At 43.8% G+C, this 20,068-nt stretch overlaps 1 protein-coding gene across 1 annotated transcript in view; it reads right to left on the bottom strand.

Annotated features, from left to right (window-relative positions):
* The window catches only part of LOC146172506 (DNA (cytosine-5)-methyltransferase 3B-like), a 242,252-nt gene that overhangs the window by 41,004 nt on the left and 181,180 nt on the right, over positions 1-20,068 (bottom strand). The window contains exons 10-11 of the mRNA XM_084585780.1: positions 15,804-16,005; positions 8,304-8,443 (exon numbers count right to left, since the gene is read on the bottom strand). Coding sequence (XP_084441906.1) covers positions 8,304-8,443; positions 15,804-16,005 — 342 coding nt within the window. The remainder of the gene's footprint in view (positions 1-8,303; positions 8,444-15,803; positions 16,006-20,068) is intronic.

Genomic DNA, 20,068 nt, shown 5'->3' with positions numbered 1-20,068 from the left:
ATCGCAATAATTTAACCTTTCTCACCGTCTGTGGTGAGAGCGAAGTATTGCGACCGCATCAATGCGCTCTGCGCAGAGGATGAGTCTAACGCAGTCGGCTTCGCCGAGTATATCAACATTGAGAGCGAAGAGCAGACTGGCTACTCTGACTTGGAGAGTGAGATCACTGCTGGTACGAACATGTGCGATGACAGCGACGATAGCGACGACGACACCGACAAGCCTCCCCGAGCACCTGCTCTTGGTGAAGTTATCGGATCGCTGAACGTTATTCCCAGTTTTGTTGAGTGCCGCGGTGGAAGTTCAGAGATGTTTCGTCTATTTGACCAACTCGGGAGCATGACCTTAGGAGCCGCAAACTACCGGACGCGGCAAACCAGCATCTCTGATTACTTTCAGTAGTAATTCAAAATATGCCGAATAAAGGTAACACGTTCCTGTCGAATTTTTTTGCCTAAGTCTTATTTCTTGGTGTGTTCGGTTAATTCGAAAACCCACTTAATTCGAAGATTTCTCGCGGTCCCGATGACTTCGAATTAACGAGGTTGTACTGTATGGGAAGCCAGAGAAGACAAGTGCATAAGTACACCGTCAGTTAAGCTAACAAGTCATGAGGTAAAGTTAATACGAAGTGTCTAAAGGTACGTCCGGCGTATCCATTCGATTCTCGTAAAGATACGGCGGACGTCGATATACAGGCTCATGGCTATATGCACGTCGAACGCGGCCACATTCCGCTTGCTATGCGTTAATGAATCTTATCCTCTATGATATCAGCTAGCCGCGACTCTCGATGAGGTGCTACGAAGAGTGCATCCGTTCTAACATAGATCACGGTCTTCACTTAGGGTTGTGTACGGCAAGCATCGCTGTCATGCACATAGCTACAGGCGATGCTACGTACTGCACCAGCTTCACCAGCTGGCATCGAGATACGCACATTCACAAGCAGCTTTCGCTTCGCACTAAACTATTACCTCGATCTGCCCGTAATGTAAGCGAGTTACTCCTAGCATTTACGCTGTCTTACGTCCTGCATCGACCTCCGAAGATCTAGAGCCGGCACAACATATACACACCTCGCCGTGCAGAACATTCGGTAGTCCAAAGTATGTATGTGAAATGGCATTATGCTCGTTCCTCACATGCAGACCGAGGAAACAGGATGTTTCTAGCTAAATCCTTCATTTAAATTCTACCTCAGAGCCGTGGAAGAAGACATGCCGAATCTACTAGAGGCCTGCGCTGCTACTGCGGCAAGCTGCACTGCACATCGACTCGTCGAGGCGAAGACCTACTGCACCGCACCGCAAGAGTGCACAACCGGAAAGCCGGAAGCGCGAATGATCCGAATTCCCTGTGAACAGCAATGTTCTTTGGTATTTAGGGGAAGACTAGACTAAAGTGCTTAGCCTGCATCTTTTTGTTGTCATTGAATTTTGCGTACATGTAGTTTAAACACCCGCATGCTCGAGGTTAGCATGACCCGACTGAACGGCCGCGCAGCTTTGAAACGATCGGGATCGATATGCATGCATCGCCGGACTTGGGTACACGGTAGAAAATGTGCGCTGCACATTTCGTTGCAGAAGCTGTCTCTTGGAATTTTGCAGAGTGCGCCATGCAAGTGATCATTGCTACAACCATGCATCCATGTTCCAACGGCTGGCCTACCCCGAGGCGCATAAATGTTCAACTGTGGACCTATCAATGATCGAAGAGAGGACAGATTTTCACAGTATTGGGCGCGAAATCAATAGCTACCAGTGCTCAGTGTTAGAGAAATTCTGCCTTGATCATGCGCAATTCAGTGTTTCAGGTGTGGTCAGTAGCTGTAAGTTTGAACAGTCCGCCTGTCAAGTCAGCGGCGCCAGCGATGGACCGGCGGAGCGATTTTCCACGCTACACTGCTGTCTTGCTAGAAAGCCTACCTAGGCGGCGTTTGTCATACAGCTGTTTTTTGTGGGCCCCGTAATTGAAAGCAACGCCTCCAGAAACGCGTTAAATGTTAAAAAATGTATTCTCTTCAACAGTTTCACTCCAGGCTGTCAAAGCAGGCGGACGTTGATAAAACAGTTGAGCACTCCAGTCTTTAGAAATCTGTAGAATCGCCTTCAGTTTGTAAAATTATTGAAATAGGCCACTTTCCGATCGCTGGGACATAGACCCTCATGACAGAGCTTTCACATGAATAAGGACCACACCAGACCGAAAGCTTGTCTCATATAACATAGCTAACCAAGGTATACCTTACAGCATTGTGTTGATTTTTATGGTGCATAAGCGACTAATGCTGCCATGCACCAAGAACAAGGTTTAATGTATTTATTTGTGTGTAATGACTAAAATGTTCTTTAGGATGTAGCTTGTTTAGGAACATTTTAAGAAACCAAAAATGCAGGAAATTTGCACGTCTCTCCTAGGATTACAGTTCAGAAGAGCGTGTTGTCAGGCTAGTTGGTTCTGCATAGTATATAAGAGAAATGCGCAACAACTTAAACAGGACACTTACTCGCTTATTTATTTCCTAGGATCATGCTGGGATGGAAAGGGATCTGTTGCAAAATTGTACAAAATGTTTCCTCTTATTTTCTCGACTCTGACGCACGTGTAAAATATGGTTTATTGTTGGTTCATCTCCACACTCCTTGCATATTGGTTTGTCCTCTTTCATAAGTATGAAGCTGTGTGTGAGGTGTGGGTATGTGTTTTGTGAAGATGACCTAAAATGGCCTCCATGTTGTGTTTTTGATTGCTGCATGATTTCCATTCCTTAATGACAGGTTTGACAAGTATAGTTTGTAGTTTATTTCAATGTTTCAAAAATGCTGCCATTTCACTCTCACTTTTCTTTGTACAAGCTTCTTGGTATCTTCATGCAGCATATTCACCCTCTGTAATTTAGCATTGCATCAAGGTAACCTGGTTATTTCTTTTCATCACCTTTCAAGACAACTGTCCCGATTTCATAAAGTGTAGGGTTTCTGACGACAGGAACTCCTTGGAAGTAATAGAAATAAATGAGATCCACAATCATGAGCTATCTAGGGTATGCATATACATGTCCATCGCTCAGTGGAATGGTGTCAGTACGCTGTTAGAACAGGTCTTGTGGTAACAACAACCATTGTCTGAGGTGGTCCTTTAATGGGCATTGAAATGCTATGTAACTGCAGGTACTGATAGAACTCTTGATCATATAATGTGATGATGCGATCCTTGCATGCATATAGGTATACATTTCAGAATCTGCAGTGCACCACTTGACCATTTGCCACCAGTTTGTGTGAAAATGTATTTTTCATGCATGTTAACCAGTATTTAACAGATGACCCCTGTGCACAAGCCAAAAGTGCCACGAGCCAAATGTCATGAGGCCACACGACATGGCAGGAGCTGTTAACTCAAGCTTGCAAAGCTATATTTGAAATATGTTCTGGGAGGTTTCAGCTCCAATTAAGAAAGGTTGAGGCTTACAGAGGTCTATGCCAGGTTGTCTATCACCTAACAGGGCAACCTACGACCGTATGCTAATGAGTATATCTGAGATAACAGAGACATGAATTAAGGAATTAGTAATTAAGTTTGTAGCAAAGGGCATGTAAATTAACGGGAATCCAGTGAGATCTGCAGACAAGAACCATTAACGCTGGCACACCATACCCTTACAGGTGGAGATTAGGAGTCTCCCTAATTTTTTTTTCTGCTCAAAGCTTGTCATTTCCTTCATTCTTCCAGATGAGGAAGATGTGAAAATGATAGCATCGAAAATTCCAGAGACCATCGTTAACAAGGATGCTGATCCCAACAGCGTAAAAAGGAATTTCAGAAAAGATGGGTGACTAGTAATGCTGGGAACAGTTGAAGCTAAGTGGAAAGGCATCAAACTGAAATGCAACATATGCAGAGATATGTTGCGAGACGACCAGTCTGTGGTGTGCGACATCTGTCTCCATTAGTTTCATCAAGTGATTGGCCAAAGCAGATGGGGCTTGTGGTTTTGTGATAAGTGCAGTGTAGTAGCATAGATGCAACCTTGCCCATTAATAATTGGAGTGGAGTAAGTGCATTGTTTAGTTTTTGTAAGATGTTCATGGTTTCCATGCAAACATTACGAGAATTTTTTTCCTAGAGAATGTTCGCTGAAATGTGAATATAATGTGCAATAAAACTAGTGTTTTCTTGCTATTTACTTTTCCTTGTATACATTAGTTCTGTGAAGAAAACCACAGGCTAGAAGGAAATTTAATGGCATGCATTTTGATACTTGGCCCCGTTGTGCTGGCTCAGTAGTTAGTGCTTGGCTGCTGAACCCAAAGATGCAGACTTGGTTCCAGCCACAGCAGGGGCATTTCAATAGAGGCGAAACAATAGGCCATCATGCACCGTGCGGTGTCAGTGCATGTAAAAGAACTCCAGGTGGTCGAAATTATACCGGAGCCCTCAACTATCGTGTTCCTCATAGCCGTAGTTATTTTGGGATGCTAAACCAGATATATATCACATCATACTCTGAGTAAGATGCTATTCATGGTCAGTTAATCATACACTAAACGATCAATTTTTTTCTGCATGGTACAGCAGCTGTTGTACAATTCTACTTTAGCCTTCATGAAGAATATCACACTGGCTCCACATGGCCTTCTGTTGACCCTTGATATGCGTCACAATCACACACCCGGGTATGTATTTGTCTAAGGGCACCTATGCATGCAAGGAGGGGACCGTTACTTTCCATTTGTCTGAACTGTTATGCACGATCCACATCATTTCTGTAATTCAACTGCCTGCTATTTGAACTGTCCAGCATTGATGCAAGTTTCAAAGAACTGCAATTAGCAAATTAATCCAAGCAGGAAACCATGCCAAGAACTGCTTCGGTTTCATCTTTAACAACTGTTTGAGAACTAAAATTAGCCAGATGTTGCAAAACATAGATGAGAGATTACAAAATCTAAAAAACAATGCAGCCTACCTATGGCAAGTAGGGTTTCACATCCTAAAGTGACATATGTAGCTATGAAAAATACCGTAGTGGAGAGCTCCAGACTAATTTAACTGCCAAGGCTTTGTACTTTGCATTGACATCTTGCAGGAAACAGAAGCATTTGCATTTCACCTGCACCAAAGTGCGACTGCCATCACTGGCATTAAACATCACGACCTTGGGGCAAGTAGCCGAACGTGCCACTAAGATGTCGCAGCGTTTACGTACATGCTATACACGTCAACCTTTCTAGCATTAAAGCTGTCACATGCATGGCAGATATTCATGTTCAGCTTTGGACTGACAAGTTTAAAAGTGTACTATTTGTGTTTGTCTACCATGAAAAACAAAGGAAACTAAGAAAAAAAAAATGAACATATGTTGAAAAAGTACTAGTCATTAACACATAAAGCATATTCGTTCCTTTATTAATGATAAAGTGGCCTTCAACAATAGTACAAAGCCTGAAAATTTAGGAAGGTGCTGTGCCAGGCAGCTATTTTACAGAAACCTGAACCATTTCACCTGTAGTAATGCGCATCCCGGCGGTGTGGGCTGGGCACTTATTTTTCGGTCCACTCCAACATGCGAAAACTGCATCATGTGCATTCCCATTTTCCGAGTTTTGAGCTCTGTAGTGCAGGCTAAAAAATTGTCGATGACTTATTTTCGTCTGATTGTTGCACAGCGCGTGTAAATAAATTACCACTGCACCTAATAAACACTGACATGCACGTGCAACATCGCCGATCATAAACGGACACACTGATGTCCGTCCGGACATCGGCGCACTCATCACAGCACTCTTCGTAGTCTCACACAGCACTCTAGTAGGACGTAATCCGTACATCACAGCATCTCGCGGTAAGCACAAACCACACCTCCAACAAACACGAATGACGCGATGCTTAGGCTGGAGACACGCCGGCGGCACCCAGCTTTTTCAGCGACTACGTATAACTTGCAGCACCAAACCTCAATGCGAGCAGAAAGCGATGCGTTACGTGACACATCTCATCACAGATAGAAGTGAGGAAACTTTGAAGAATCAAAACTACATAACTACATAACGACCGTTGTAGACGTTAATCCACATGATAACGAGGAATGAGCGGGCGTGCGGGCCGCGGGCTGGCCGTCAACACCGCAATTACATGCGCTTGCGCTGGTCGTGCTTGCGACCCTGCCGCGGTCCAACTCACGTAAACCTATCATCATGCCATCAAGCAGTATATCACCCATTCTAGGCACTATTCTTGCCACTGTACTATTCTTTGTAATTTCACATTTCACGCATGCAGTAGTAAAATACTTCCTGCACCTCGCACATAGTACACCTCATACCAACTTCGATTTGGCTACATATGGCTACCATATTGTTGCTACAACCACATCAGGGGATCTCGGATCTGTCCGGCTTTCCCGACGGATCCCAAGGCCCATATCGGAGAAAAATGCGTTGGGTCCGTCGGAAGAACCCTACAGATCGGGTCCGTCCGCCGTACCTCTGAAAAATATTTCCCGGATCCGTCCGTCGTATCCCGAAGAAAAACGCACCGGGTCCATCGGACGTACCTTTAAGACCATTGATCGGGTCCGTCGGACGTACCTTTAGCCACAGCCAAGTTAATAAAGGAGCGTAGGTGCATCAGGATGACACTGCCTGTGCAATGAGATTGCAAAATGTTTTTCATTAGAGGATGCATGTGGACTGTTTTAAATGTAACTATGTTATGAATAAACCACAGTTAGTGCACACTTGTCCTGTGTACGTGTCTTCCTGCTTCCTTTTGTGTCTGTGTATAGTTTAGCATGCAAATTTCTTGAAAAGTCCTGGAATTAAAATAGAGAGAGAGTGTTCTTGGAAATGGCAAAGCTGTTAACTATCTTGGTTTTGTGAGGCCCTTGGTCCCACAGTTTTGGAGCATAACCATGCCATAAAGCAGCCAGCGGCACTCAGCCAGCGCCGACGCTACTGAGCATGTCAGGCAGCCTGGATTCTGACAAGCAACGTGGCACGTGACTCGCCGAGCGCCTAGATAAGCGATGAGCAAATAGTCGCGGGGTTTTTTTTTTGCTCGACGACCTGGGCAGCGGCTGTGCCAGGAGCTCTACGTGAGTGTGTGCGTTTTCGAAGCATCATGTTTTTGTCCAGCAGCACAGGCCCTTTCTGGCCTTGCCACACGCAGCTTGGCCCTTGTGTTTCCACGGTTGCACTGGTCTCGGATTGTGTGGCATAGTATCGGTGCTCGCTCCCTTGTACAGTGCTGTGCAGCAACTCACAAGATTGTTTTCTTTCACCTAATGTTTATTTTTGACTGCCTAAATTAAAGCGTTTTTTTTGTTGACGTTGTTGCTGGTGATTTGTCGCATGGGTGGTGGCTCATGAACCCCCCTGAGCGAGGACATAGGTCCACAGTTTCAAATAAAAACTCTACAAATATGACTGCTAAACTGACAATACAATCACCTGTGTAATGCCCTCGAGGGTGATATGCCAGGCATATTTTAGGACAACTAGCTTCATGGCAGAGGCACACTGTAATGTGTGCATTTGACACACTACTGACACTGCAATTTAATTAGTACTGTGGAGCTGGAAATAAGTAATCTTGGCAAAATGACACTACAATTTAACTTCACTGAAAACAAGTAACCTCAGCAAAACGACATTGTTATATTTTGCAAAACTTGCATAATATTTAATGTCAAAGTTATAAGGTTCCTTTAACTAGGTTATATTTTCCATGTCCCACGTTGTTTTCTGAAATAATAGTTTAACCATCCCCTAGTACTTTGTAATTCTTCCGAGACGTGGAAGCTTTGGGACCAAATGTCAATTCAGTTGCCACCGCTTCCAGTTGTGTTTCCACCAATTGGATGAGAAAAAATCTGCAAAAATAGCACTTTCAAAAACAATGCAACATAGAATATGGGCTTTGGGCAATTTCCTCTCTGGTACAGTAAGTGAAGTTTAATGTTCTAGAGCAACACAACATATATGAGGGTACCAGCATTAGAGTGGGGGGGTCCAAAAACAATACCAGCATTATAGTGGAGGGCTCCAAAAAGCATTATAGAACACTGAGTTTGTTAATGTGTGCTAATTTCACAACTCCACATGGAGTTAGGGGAGAGCAGCTGAATGTACAGCCAACTAGACCAGCACAGTGAGCTTAACTTTTTAAGTTCTCATCATTCCAGTTAATGCATTGGTAATAGTCTACTCGACTATCAAACATTTGATGTGAGCACTTCTACTGTAATTTGTCCAGCATGTCCAACTACAAGCAGGGCAATGCCAAGAATAACTCACCTGAAAGGCATCCAGGTCCTGTACATAACCCAGGTAGGTGACGTCAATGCTGTATGTGGGGGGGTCCTGGCCATCCATGGACATGTTGCATGCGAAGTAAGCTTCCACAGAAATGCCCAGCTTGTCAAGCACAAGTTTGGCTGCACAAAGGCCACAATATACTTGCTTTAACCTAGGTTTGTGGCATTTTGTTTATTTAAAATTTTTGTTTAAAAAATGTTTTGTTTGTTAAAAATCACCAATAAAAAATTTGCCACTGGAGATAATTTTGTTTAAAATCACCAATAAAAAATTTGCCACTGGAGATAATTTATTTTAAACATTCAACACTTAAAGGGTTATAATATACACTTTAAAGAACACAAGATGAATCACTCAAATTTGAGAACACAAAATAAATCATTCCCATTTTTACCTTCGTCCCTCTTGTGCTTCTGTACATGACACAGCATGTGAAAGTTGACTGCCTTACCATTACAAAACCATTGAAAAAGCCAATACAGTTGAATCCCGCCACAACGAATACCGCCACAACGAAATTTCCGCGACAACGAATAAATTTTATTCTCCGCGAGTATCCTATAAGAATTAATGGCCTAAATTTCTCTGCACAACGAACCATTTTTGCAGAGCGTTTCCGCTTCAACGAAATTTTCGCGTTCAAAATCGAAACCGAAACTAGTTTTATTGGCGAGAAGTCCAAGTCAAATCCAAAGCCACATTAAGCATGAAATCACGTGATTGCAGTTCCGCCATTTTGGCTTTGTGTCGTGGTCGCGTTGTTCACTCGCTGCCTTTCTCTTCGACAACGACGAGTTTTCATCCGCAGGACACGATGGCAACGCAAGTGAAAAAACGCAAAACTCTTTCCCTTGAGCAAAAAGCTCAAATAATCGCCCAAGCAGAAAGCGGAAGGAAGAAAGCGGCAATTGCTGAAGACTTCGGAATTCCTGCAAGTTCGCTGTCAACGATTCTAGGCAATAAGGACAGCGTGAGAATGGCACTTGCTTCAGGCACATCCTCGAAGCACAAAAAGGTGACGCGGCCCCTCCATGAAGAGTTGGACAAAGCAGTGCATGCGTGGTTTGTGGAAGCACGAGCCAGCAACGTCCCCCTGTCCGGAAGCATCGTCCAGCAGAAAGCCTTGAACTATGCATGCCTACTTGGCATTGATGATTTTAAAGCCAGCATTGGCTGGCTAAACCGTTTCAAGGCCCGCCATAACATCGTTGGAAAAGTGTTGTGCGGCGAGTCAATGTCAGCAGACGTGGACGGAGCAGCTGCTTGGAAGGCGAGTAACATGGCCGGAATTTTAAGCAACTTCGCGCCTGCAGACACTTACAACGCCGACGAGACCGGGCTATTCTACGAGATGTTGCCGGCTAGGACGCTCGACTTCAAGGGGCAGCGCTGTCACGGCGGCAAACACAGCAAAAAACGCATCACAGTGCTGCTTTGCACAAACATGGATGGCTCGGACAAGCGTCCGCCGTTAGTCATAGGCAAAAGTGCCAAGCCGCGCTGTTTTAAGGGAACTCGTAGCCTACCTGTGCAGTACAAGGCGAACAACAAGTCATGGATGACCCGCGCTATTTTCACCGAGTGGATGATGGCATTCGACCGCGACATGAAGCGGCAGGGCCGTAAAGTTTGCTTGCTTTTGGACAATTGTTCAGCGCATCACTGCGACGAAGTCAAGCTCACTAGCACGGAGCTGAGGTTTTTCGCTCCCAATTGCACGTCTGTCTTACAGCCTCTCGATCAGGGCGTGATTCTTAGCCTGAAGCGCGCTTACCGCGGGAGGTTAATTCAGCGGCTGCTTTTTAACACTGAAACCGGCCGAGACACGAAGGTGGACTTGTACGTGGCACTGCAGATTATGTCTGCTGCCTGGAGCACACTGGGGCGCTCAGTAATTGTGAACTGTTTCAGGCACGCCGGATTTGCCGAAGGTCGACCCGTACACCAGGCGTTACAGACGACGACGAAGAGGCGTCACCGGCTCCGGGGATCGCGGCCGCCTGGAAAACGCTGGGAGAAATAGGAACCGTGCCGCCTAATCTCGAGCTCGACGAATACATCGGCGCTGACGCTTGAGTTGTTGTTCACGAAGATGTGAGTGATGAGCAGATCATAAAAGCTGCCCGGAATGATAAGGACTCTTCCGATGAAGAAGACGACGACGTACAGGAAGCGCCGGCTGCGGCAACCGCCGTACAGGTGATGGACGCTTTTGATGTCATCAGGAATTTCGTTGCTGTCCGAGACGACGATGTTGCAATGGGTTTGCTGACCGAGTGCGAAAATCGCATGACGGCGTTGCTCGCCGTGAAGCGTAAGCAAACCAAGCTTACAGTTTTTTGGCATTAAACGCCTTTACTGCTGCTTGGGCAATTCTTTCTGCGTTTCACGTCAAATTTTTGTGATAACGAAGTTCCGCGAGAACGAATTTTTTTTCGTGCACCGTGAATTTCGTTATAGCGGGATTCAACTGTAGTCACTTGCAGTCAAAGATCAATACTCATGCTAAGAACATGGTTAACACTTTCACAGCTTTGACCATAGTGTATGAAATATTTCAGGTGAAACAACATGGGGGGGGCCATGACAGGCACACACTGAGTGGAGAAGAAAATTTGTACCCACTTCCCTCCCCTGCCAGCAAGGTGCAGCACTGCTGGGAGGCTTAGATCTTTATATGCTGTTCCGAACCTAGTGCTTTTCGGCTTGCCTTTGTATATCACTGTCATATTGTTGCTTGTTTGATGGTGCATAGATCAACAAGAAATGTATAACTTTCTGAAGACAAAAGAAATAAAAAAAAAGATGCTTAGTCCATATAAAGAGCCTGCTTTGTAAGGAGTAGAAAAACACTTTTCACCAAAGTCGATCATAAACGCTTGGGATGTCATTTTTAAAAGATATTTTCCGAGAATCTATGCTGGTTAGAGCACTGCAAACAAAGTCTCTGACAAGAACATTGTAGCAATAAAATTTTCCAGTTACCTTATCTGTTACCCCAATTGCAGCTCACCTTGCCAATCTGTTCATATACATTCCCTTTGATACTGGTTTAATCAATACAGTGTTATAGGCACAAAAGAAGAAAAAAATTAGTAGGGAGTGCTGCAGCGGAAAAGTGAAGCCTAGTCATAAAAATATAATAGAAAGCACCATGGGAAATTAGCCGTTGCGTGATATGCCAAGCGGTAGCCGGTAGCTGGTTTCGGCTGCGGTTTCGCACGCTTCGTTCTGAAGAAATGCTTTCACATAGCCTTCACTACGTGACGCCTGTGCTAGAAACCTGAGGCATGCGCTGCGAGCAGACGATGGTTGGAACTTTGGACATTTAGATGGACCGATCCCGAAGGGGCTGCTGCCGCCACACAGTGCACCTGTGCATTTCACATGTATGGCTCGGTCCCCTCAGCTACGCCATACGAAATGCTTGCTGGTTTCAGTGCACAAAGACAAAGCACATGAACAAGAAGGACGAGAGGATGAAGCGCTGTTTGTCCTGTCGTCCTTTGTGTTCTTGTGCTCCGTCTTTGTGCGCCGAGTCCTGCAAGCATGGAATCAAACCAACTAGCCCAATAACAAGTACTGCCAAATGAAATGCTGCATTCCAGAATGCTAGACCTACACGGATATATCTCTCGGGGATGTCACTCCAACAGTGAGTATTTTCTTATGCGCACTCCTCAAGAAACGAAACATTTGTTTGTCAGAGTATGTGCATGTATTTTTCAAGACAAAAATTGTTTGTTTCATTTGGGAAATGCAGACCTCAAATACACATTGTTATGCTGAAGCCAGTTCCCCAGGCATGCAACGGTATGGCGACTTCATAGTCTTAAAAAAACCAAAGATGAAAAGGTCACCTGAAGTTCTCACCAGTGTGCCTATAAACACAGAGTACAATGCAGCATTTGGAAACAAAGTAACTTATGTGTTACCACGAGACGCACAACTTTCGGCAGACCACTCAGGTAGGCTTTCCATGGGGACATCCAAAGTCACTAAACAATACCATATACCCTGCTGCTTTTGAGTCTGGCAACAATGTTGACTAAATTACCAAGAACCATTGCGCGCAAGAGAGAGAAGGAAGCGGCATCAGAGGAGGTTGGCTTGCGGAGGCTGCGCGCACTTCCTCCTAGTTTTTTTCTTCCTCCATGGTTATAGGCCCACATTTGCAGCTCACATTGCCAATCTTTGTTCATATACATTCCCTTTGATAGTGATGTATTCACTACTCTGTTAAGATGTGTCTGTATTTTCATATTTGTAAAAATGAAGTTTATGTCCAGAAGACGATGCGAGTAGTACCACTGTGAAAAGGGCAAGCTTAGTGACACTGTCAAAAAGTGCACTTCAACTGAAATACTGATGCTTTTGGTGCATGCTGTCACAAAGCAAAAGCAAGTGTCATTTCGGAGACCATTATTGAGACTGCAGCACTGTAAATTAGTTTGTTTTAATGTAAATACCTGCAGTTTCAGATGCAGTTTCAGTTGCTGAAAGATGGTTGTGACGTCACAATAAAGTCTAGGTCAAGCACGACATCAAAAAACAGCAATATAATTGCTGACACTTCACATTTTATAATTCCTGTTCTCGAGGCAGGCTGGCTTTTGGGTTCTGCTGAATTAAAATGAGACAGAAACAATTATACAGCTGTTTTATTCATACCTCATGTGACCTAGACATGACTTTGACATCACAGCCATCGCTCAACTGTTGGCGCCAAATTTGGTGAGAAAAGAAATTCAATTTTAAATTATTCAGTGGCTATAGGCGAACGTCATGAGGCGATTCATGTATAGCAATGTCTTACGCATCATTACCGAAGATAAAACATGAACTAAAAAATGAAGTGTCTATTCTCCTATCATAGATTTCTAACAGTGCAAGATTCATGTGCTGTTTGAGCAGTGTAATGATTGCATAATAGAGTTCATCCATTTTATCCTATAGAAAAACGCCTGCAGCATCGCTAGCTTACTCAGTGGAGTCAGTACCTTCAGTTGTGGGCAGTTGAGAGATGGTGCCAGATACGCCCCTATCTTTGGAGTTGGGATGGTGTGGCATGTTGTGACGCCAAAGCAAGAACAGCTGTCCAGAAAGCACATGCACAAATGTGTGTCATAGAGGAAATCACCAGCTACCACCTCATGTAGAAAGGGCAAAAACGTGAAACGTAAGGGCAGAAGGTTTTCGGCATATACAGCAGACATTTTTCAAGAGGAGGCAGTGGCTCATCTCGTGGCTTTGATGGTGCCAGTAGGCATCGCAGATGACCAAATACTTCCGTGCTGAGGCACGTTATAAGAATCGAGTGCTTCCATTTGTTGGTGATTCCTTTTGCATCGAACTATGATTCCAGTTGCTCAGACTAGTTTGTCCACGTCAAATTTGCTTGGTGGGTGTTGTGCATACATTCTGTCTTCATCCAAGCCTTGTCGTCATGTACTTCAGTATTTTGCTCACTAGTACAGTTACAAAGCTGGCAGTTCTGCACAACCCAAAAAACTTATGCTCCAGGAAAAAAGCAGCCTGGTAGCTGAACTCGAACCCCAATGCACACACCAAAAAGAAATGGCACAGGTGAGACCTTCATAGCACATATACTTGCAGCATCAGAGCCATGGGGAAAGAGCAGTTGTGGCATGGGACACGTTGCCTCTGACGCAATGCAAAGAGAGGGTAGTAAAACTGTTGGATGGAGTGAGGGAAAGAAGCGAGATCATGTGACAAAAACAATACGCTCGCCACAATGCAGCGGAGCATGTATTCTCCTCTGCAGGCACGCATTTTGGAGGTCCGCAGATACTTTGTGGAGTGGTTTTTGTGCTGAGAGTGCTCTAGCTGGGGGGGGGGGGGGGGGGGGGGGGGGGGGGGGGGGGGGGGGGGGGCACCTCACCTATAAATCATTGCCATCACTATGTGGCTTTGGCTCATGGCTAGGTAGGGCCATCGTTTTGGCCAGGTTTGCAGCACAACAGGGATCGGGCATTCCCACATAACACTCCTATTTTTTAACTAAGCAGGCTGGTGCAGACCACTGGTTTGGATTATCTAGTTAAATTTACATCGGAAAATATGGGACCGTGAAGCACCTTTGAATTATCTGGGATTTCAAATTACCAAAGCTTGAATCCAGATTTTTTTGTATTTTTACAAGTCTGGCATTGATAATAATAAATAATAGAAAGGGTAGTTTACAACACATACTAGTGGAATGTGTACTCTGAAAATTGATTTTTCATAATTTTTTTGTCTACAAAGGTTGTGTGCCCTTAAGAAACTTTTGACACCAAGCTGAAGTTTTCATACCTTTTACTAGAATTCAGGTTAATCTTGTTTATCTTAACTAGTCTACACCTGCTACAAAGAGCAAAGCTATTATAAGCAAAATGTGTACAATGATTTAATCAAAAACGAATTATACTTTAAAGATGAGCCAATTTCTAATCACAAGCCACTTATAGAGGTTCAGGACAAGAAGAAAATAAGTCCCTTTTGCAGAGGTGGAACCATGCCTTCCAACCTGGTGAGATCAAAAGTTTGTAGATGCTTTTCACCGCAAGAGGGGCGGAGCCACATTTAGTGTTATGCTTAAAGCATGGTCCTGCCTGATGGCCCTTTACCAGCAGTAGATGTTGGAAGGCTACACTGAAAACTGATCAGGGAAATTAGTTTCAGTTTGTTTCAAATCACTCTGCTGCTGTGAAACATACTGACGTAGCATTCACATGTGCAAAATGCGAAATGTTCACCTTTTCTTGATGTAGACTGAGAACAGGAAGTGTAAGATTGCAAAAACGTTTCCAAATATCTCTTCTTAGGCTTTGACAGCACCATGACTTCCAAGCAGATGAAAATTGTAACCCTAAAATGTACATCTCACACAAATGCCCAAGCTAACTGTAACCATACACACAAGAAGCCACAAAATCAAACATTCCATAAAATCTGCCACTGCTACTATGGCTTTGCTTTGATTTGGTGTTGACTTGCTGATTAGCTGATGATGCCAATGATGCTAGTGGGCTGTTAATAGTAATGCTGGCAATTAAGATGTAGCTGCAGACTCCATAGTGCCAGATTCACAAAATCCTTTCTTCTGAGGGCAGAGGTAACTTACTGGCAACTACAGGGCAGCAGTTGTACAAATAGAAACTTCAGTAAACAATTGGAAGACTCCCACGCAAATCTGGAGGGCTGGCAGATATGCAAGACAGAGTGCCCTACAGTGACCCAGCACCTAAAATTATGGGGCCAATCAAAAGCACCATAAAACAGACTCCTGCACTATCAACCCGGCTTATCTGGCCACATACACAGTTCTATCTAATAATGAAGCAGTGCAGTTGCCAAAGGAGACCATTTGTTTCTATTTTATCACGTTTCAAATGTGCTTAGCTACTGAGATGAGGTGGCAATCCCACACGTTTGCTTGAAACAGTGACAGATGTGTTAGGCAATGCTACAACCAACCTGTAGAAACGTTGTTGAATAGGGACAACACGCGGATCCCCTGGCGCTGGCTACTGGGCAATGGGCTTAGGGCCGGCTGGGCGTTCTGCAGCCGAGGACTAAAGAATGCCAATAGTTGAGCATTCTGGTCCAGCCGGGGCAGCAGAAGGCCTGCCGAGCGCCCGGAGCAGAGATGGCACAGCCAAGGCGAGCACTGGGCCACCTGCATCATAGCAACAAAAGGCAGTAGTAGCTCCTGCTCTCCTGGTAATGGGAAGCTCTATGAAAAACCTCTGGAACCACTGGGGACAAATGGCTCAGGTATATGCTTATGACCAACAATTACTGCAAGCTAACCAACTTAAAAGAGACCATGAAAACTGTTTTCATCCAGAGAAATTCTACAAAGTAGTTGACACATACTAAGTTTGATCCAATTTCTCTTCAAGCATGCCTAATGAAATGGTATGCAAAGAAAAATAATGTGCTTATTCAAATCTAAGCCTACAGCTTTTGAAAAAACGAGATATAAATCTCTCAAGTTGGCTTAGATTCAAAGATTTTTTTTTTCAGGTTTTATAATCATAAAATGCAAAAAAGTATCATTAAGGTTGCACTCTCATGAAACACCAGCAAAAGATAGCACTCTAGCCATTACTCTCTATAGCCAATGCACACACAAGCATTGGCTGCCATTTTGATTTCTGCTTGTGTAGTGCCATGAGCACATGACAGTGAAAGTTTGCATACATGCTTTTTTTTGCTGACGCCATGGTACAATGCAGGCAGTAACTTTAAACACTGCCTTCAAGCAAAATGTTGTACTCGCTGCTGAGCAATCTTCAAATGCACAAGCCAGACAGAACTTCAGCGTGGATGAAAGAATGTTTGCCATTGGAGGGGACACTTCTGCTTGCATAAGAAAAGCTTTCACAGGACCAAAGAAAGGCTGCCATCCTGAAGCAGAGTCTGCACTGGACGAGTTTGAGAGGTCGCAAAGGTCAGTGACACTTCTAGTGTTGATGGAAATGCTGCAAGCCAAAGCAAGGGAGCTGACAATAGAGTGACACATTTCATGGGACCAGTTCACAGCCAGCCAGCACTGGTTACAGCAGTTAAGAAGAACAGAAATCTGGGCGGGTTGGTTGTTACTCATTATTTAACAGTGAGAAAAAACGGGGACATTAACACACACAAAAACATGAGCGTTGACTTCCAACTGAAAATATATTATCACAAATGACAAACGAATTCAAAATGCTTTGAATTAGGCTTTTTAAATCACATGTCCATCTGCCAAAAGCTGTTAGGCAACTTCGAAGAGAGGTTGATTACATTTCAGCGGTTCACTACAAAGAAAAGGATGGAGCATGGTAATGTCTAGAGCAAATGGGAGGCACAGCGAACGATCACGAGCTGCCGGCCTATATAATTTTCAAGCAGAAGATGCTTCCAACCTGGGAAGAATTTCAAAGAAACGTGACCATTTGCATCAACAAATATGAATGGATGGCGAGCAAAATGACTGAGTGGATAAAAATGGTTTGACAGCAACATGCATCAGCCTTGTTAGAAAAATTTTCCCTCCTCGTCCCAGATGCTTACAGTGGACACCTGACTGATGGCATAAAAACTGCAAAAGAAGAGACATCTGGGCGAGTTGGTATGGTGACATGACAGAAAAACAGCGCAAAAGACGTGCACGGAGGAGAAGAACGGACAGGACGAGCGCTGAACTCACAACTGAAGTTTATTGAATCTGGTTGTACATTGTAAGAGATGTGACGGCTGCCAACCTTATCTAACACAAACAGTTATTTTGGATTCCCATCCGGCACAGATTAACCGGGAAATCATTGAGGCCAGGCATATCATACGATTGGGTGCAAATTGCGTTAGTGAACCGTCAATCGCTTTGACAGATAATGAGGTTGAATTTCTTGAACATGGTGTGTGTGGGGGGTTATCATGATTCTCTTGTTTAATGTGCGGTTTGGTGCTGCTTGGCTGGGCTATATATCTGTGTTTTTTTCAATAAACTTCAGTTGTGAGTTCAGCGCTCGTCCTGTCCGTTCTTCTCCTCCGTGCACGTCTTTTGCGCTGTTTTTCTATCATAAAAACTGCACTTGCCAAAGGCAGTACCAAGCACATGTGCAAATCACACCTGGCACATCACACATCACACCTGGCAGCATGACAGGACAGCTACAGCCTCTTTATGTATGCCTCAGTAAGCCTCTTAATAATTGGCTGTGCAAGTACGATGTGGCATGACGTGAAGGGCACAAGCTTACATCAACATGTCATGCAAAGTGCACATTGCTAATTGTAGCCAGCTGGATTGGTTTAGCCTGGGTTGACATGCCAGAAAGCTTGGTTGCACACACATTTCATAAAATCTACATCTTTAATGCACTTGATGGCACAATATCAAAGAAATAATTCTGAGCTACAAAAAAGAGATAAAAGAAAAAGACATTCAAGTATCAGAAGATTACTCGTTTGCCACACGCCAAGCACGCAGAAAACTGATTGGTTTTGCAAAATCACTCCCCGGCTCCCCACCTTTCAAACTAAAATACAATAAGCTAGTCGTAAATAACAGATCCTACGTGTATGACCCTGTCAGTGAAAAAACATACCAAATTTTCATTGAACGCACCAAGACAAGATCACCTCAAGCATCACCATCATCTTACGCTTCACCTGTTGCAGACAAATCTGATTAACGGTCGCTGAGGGGTGGTAGCCTTTGCCTTAGCTTACCCGAAATATCAGTATTATTTACTAATATTCGAAGTGTTATCAAAAACGTACTGAGCTTTCCACTGCCATTAATGCATGCTCCGCTAATGTCATCATCTTACTGAGACTTGGCTCCATGAAAACATACGGGACTGAAATTTTTGATTCTTCAAATACTTTTTGCTTCTATTGTTGTGACAGGACAGACAAGCAGGGTGGAGGTGTACTAATAGCAATTAAGAAAACAACAGGATCGAGCGCCATCCACATAACATCAAGCATCGAAATGGTGTGAGTGTCTACAACTAAGTTATCGGAGATTATACCTAGGCGCATGCTACTGTCTGCCAAATGCCCATCCTACATTAGTTGTCGAGCTTCACGATGCCGTTAATACCGTCGTTACGCGCTACCCATCATCTCCAATGTTTTTATTAGGTGACTTCAACTTTCCGGGTATCAATTGGTCTCTAGCACAACCTTCCACGTCTTCGTCTACATGCCAGGAATTTGTTAACTTATGCTCACTGTTTAGCCTTACCCAAATCATCAATCAACCTACCAGAATTACCGAAGTTGCCGCAAGCACACTAGACCTAGTACTAACCAATTGTCTTGAATTGTGTTCAGAAACAACCTACATGCTCAAATTAAGCGACCATTCTTTACTAAATTTTTCTGTAAACATTCCTATTGGGAAACCTGCTAGTCACTCTAAAACCTTACGTTTGTATCATCGCGCTGACTTCAACATAATTATTAACGAATTAGGCTTGTTCTTGGAAACGTTTTTCGATGGATTTGACCTCCGATCGGTGAATACAAACTCGCTGTTATTCAAGAATAAAATCTTAGATCTCGCTAATCGCTATATTCCCACTCATACAATATCTTAGCAGCATGCACCATGGTATAATGTTCATCTTAAGCGCCTGTCTAACCGCAAAAAATGTTTTTTTCGTATAGCTAAGAACTTACACACTGAACATCATTGGTCTCGTTACTGCTCTGCAGCTGAGACTTACATTTCCACCATGAAAAGTGCCAAAACCAATTATCTAAATAATACAATACCAGGCATGTTGCTAAATAATACGAGAAAATTTTGGAACATCATTAACCCGTCTGAAACATCTAGAATATTACTAACGAATTCAAGTGACGAACCGATATCTGATAGCGCATGCGCAAGTGTACTAAATGAAGTGTTTTCGAGTTTTTTTTTTCAAGTGCTGAAACGCTGGATTTGCCTGATTTGGCTGATTGCAACTACCTTCCGATGTATCCTGTTGTAAAATCCTCGTGGTATAGCTAAAATTATTGAAAATGTTAAAATATCCTCCTCTGCTGGTGTTGACTGCATTACTGCAAAATTTCTAAAAAGTACTAAAATGTATTCATCTCTTGCCTTAACTAAAATTTCTCAGCAGTCATTGGACAATGGTGAATTGCCGGCTAATTGGAAGATGGGTAAGGTGGTTTCTGTGCATAAATCTGGCAATAAACACTCTCCTTTGAGCTACCGGCCCATATCAATTACC

The sequence above is a fragment of the Amblyomma maculatum genome, unplaced genomic scaffold, assembly GCF_055883805.1.
Source record: "Amblyomma maculatum isolate TAMU_Amacu unplaced genomic scaffold, ASM5588380v1 scaffold_13, whole genome shotgun sequence".
Classification (NCBI taxonomy): Eukaryota; Metazoa; Arthropoda; class Arachnida; order Ixodida; family Ixodidae; genus Amblyomma; species Amblyomma maculatum.
Note: the sequence above shows the minus strand (reverse complement) of the source record. Positions and strands in the feature narration are given on the sequence as shown.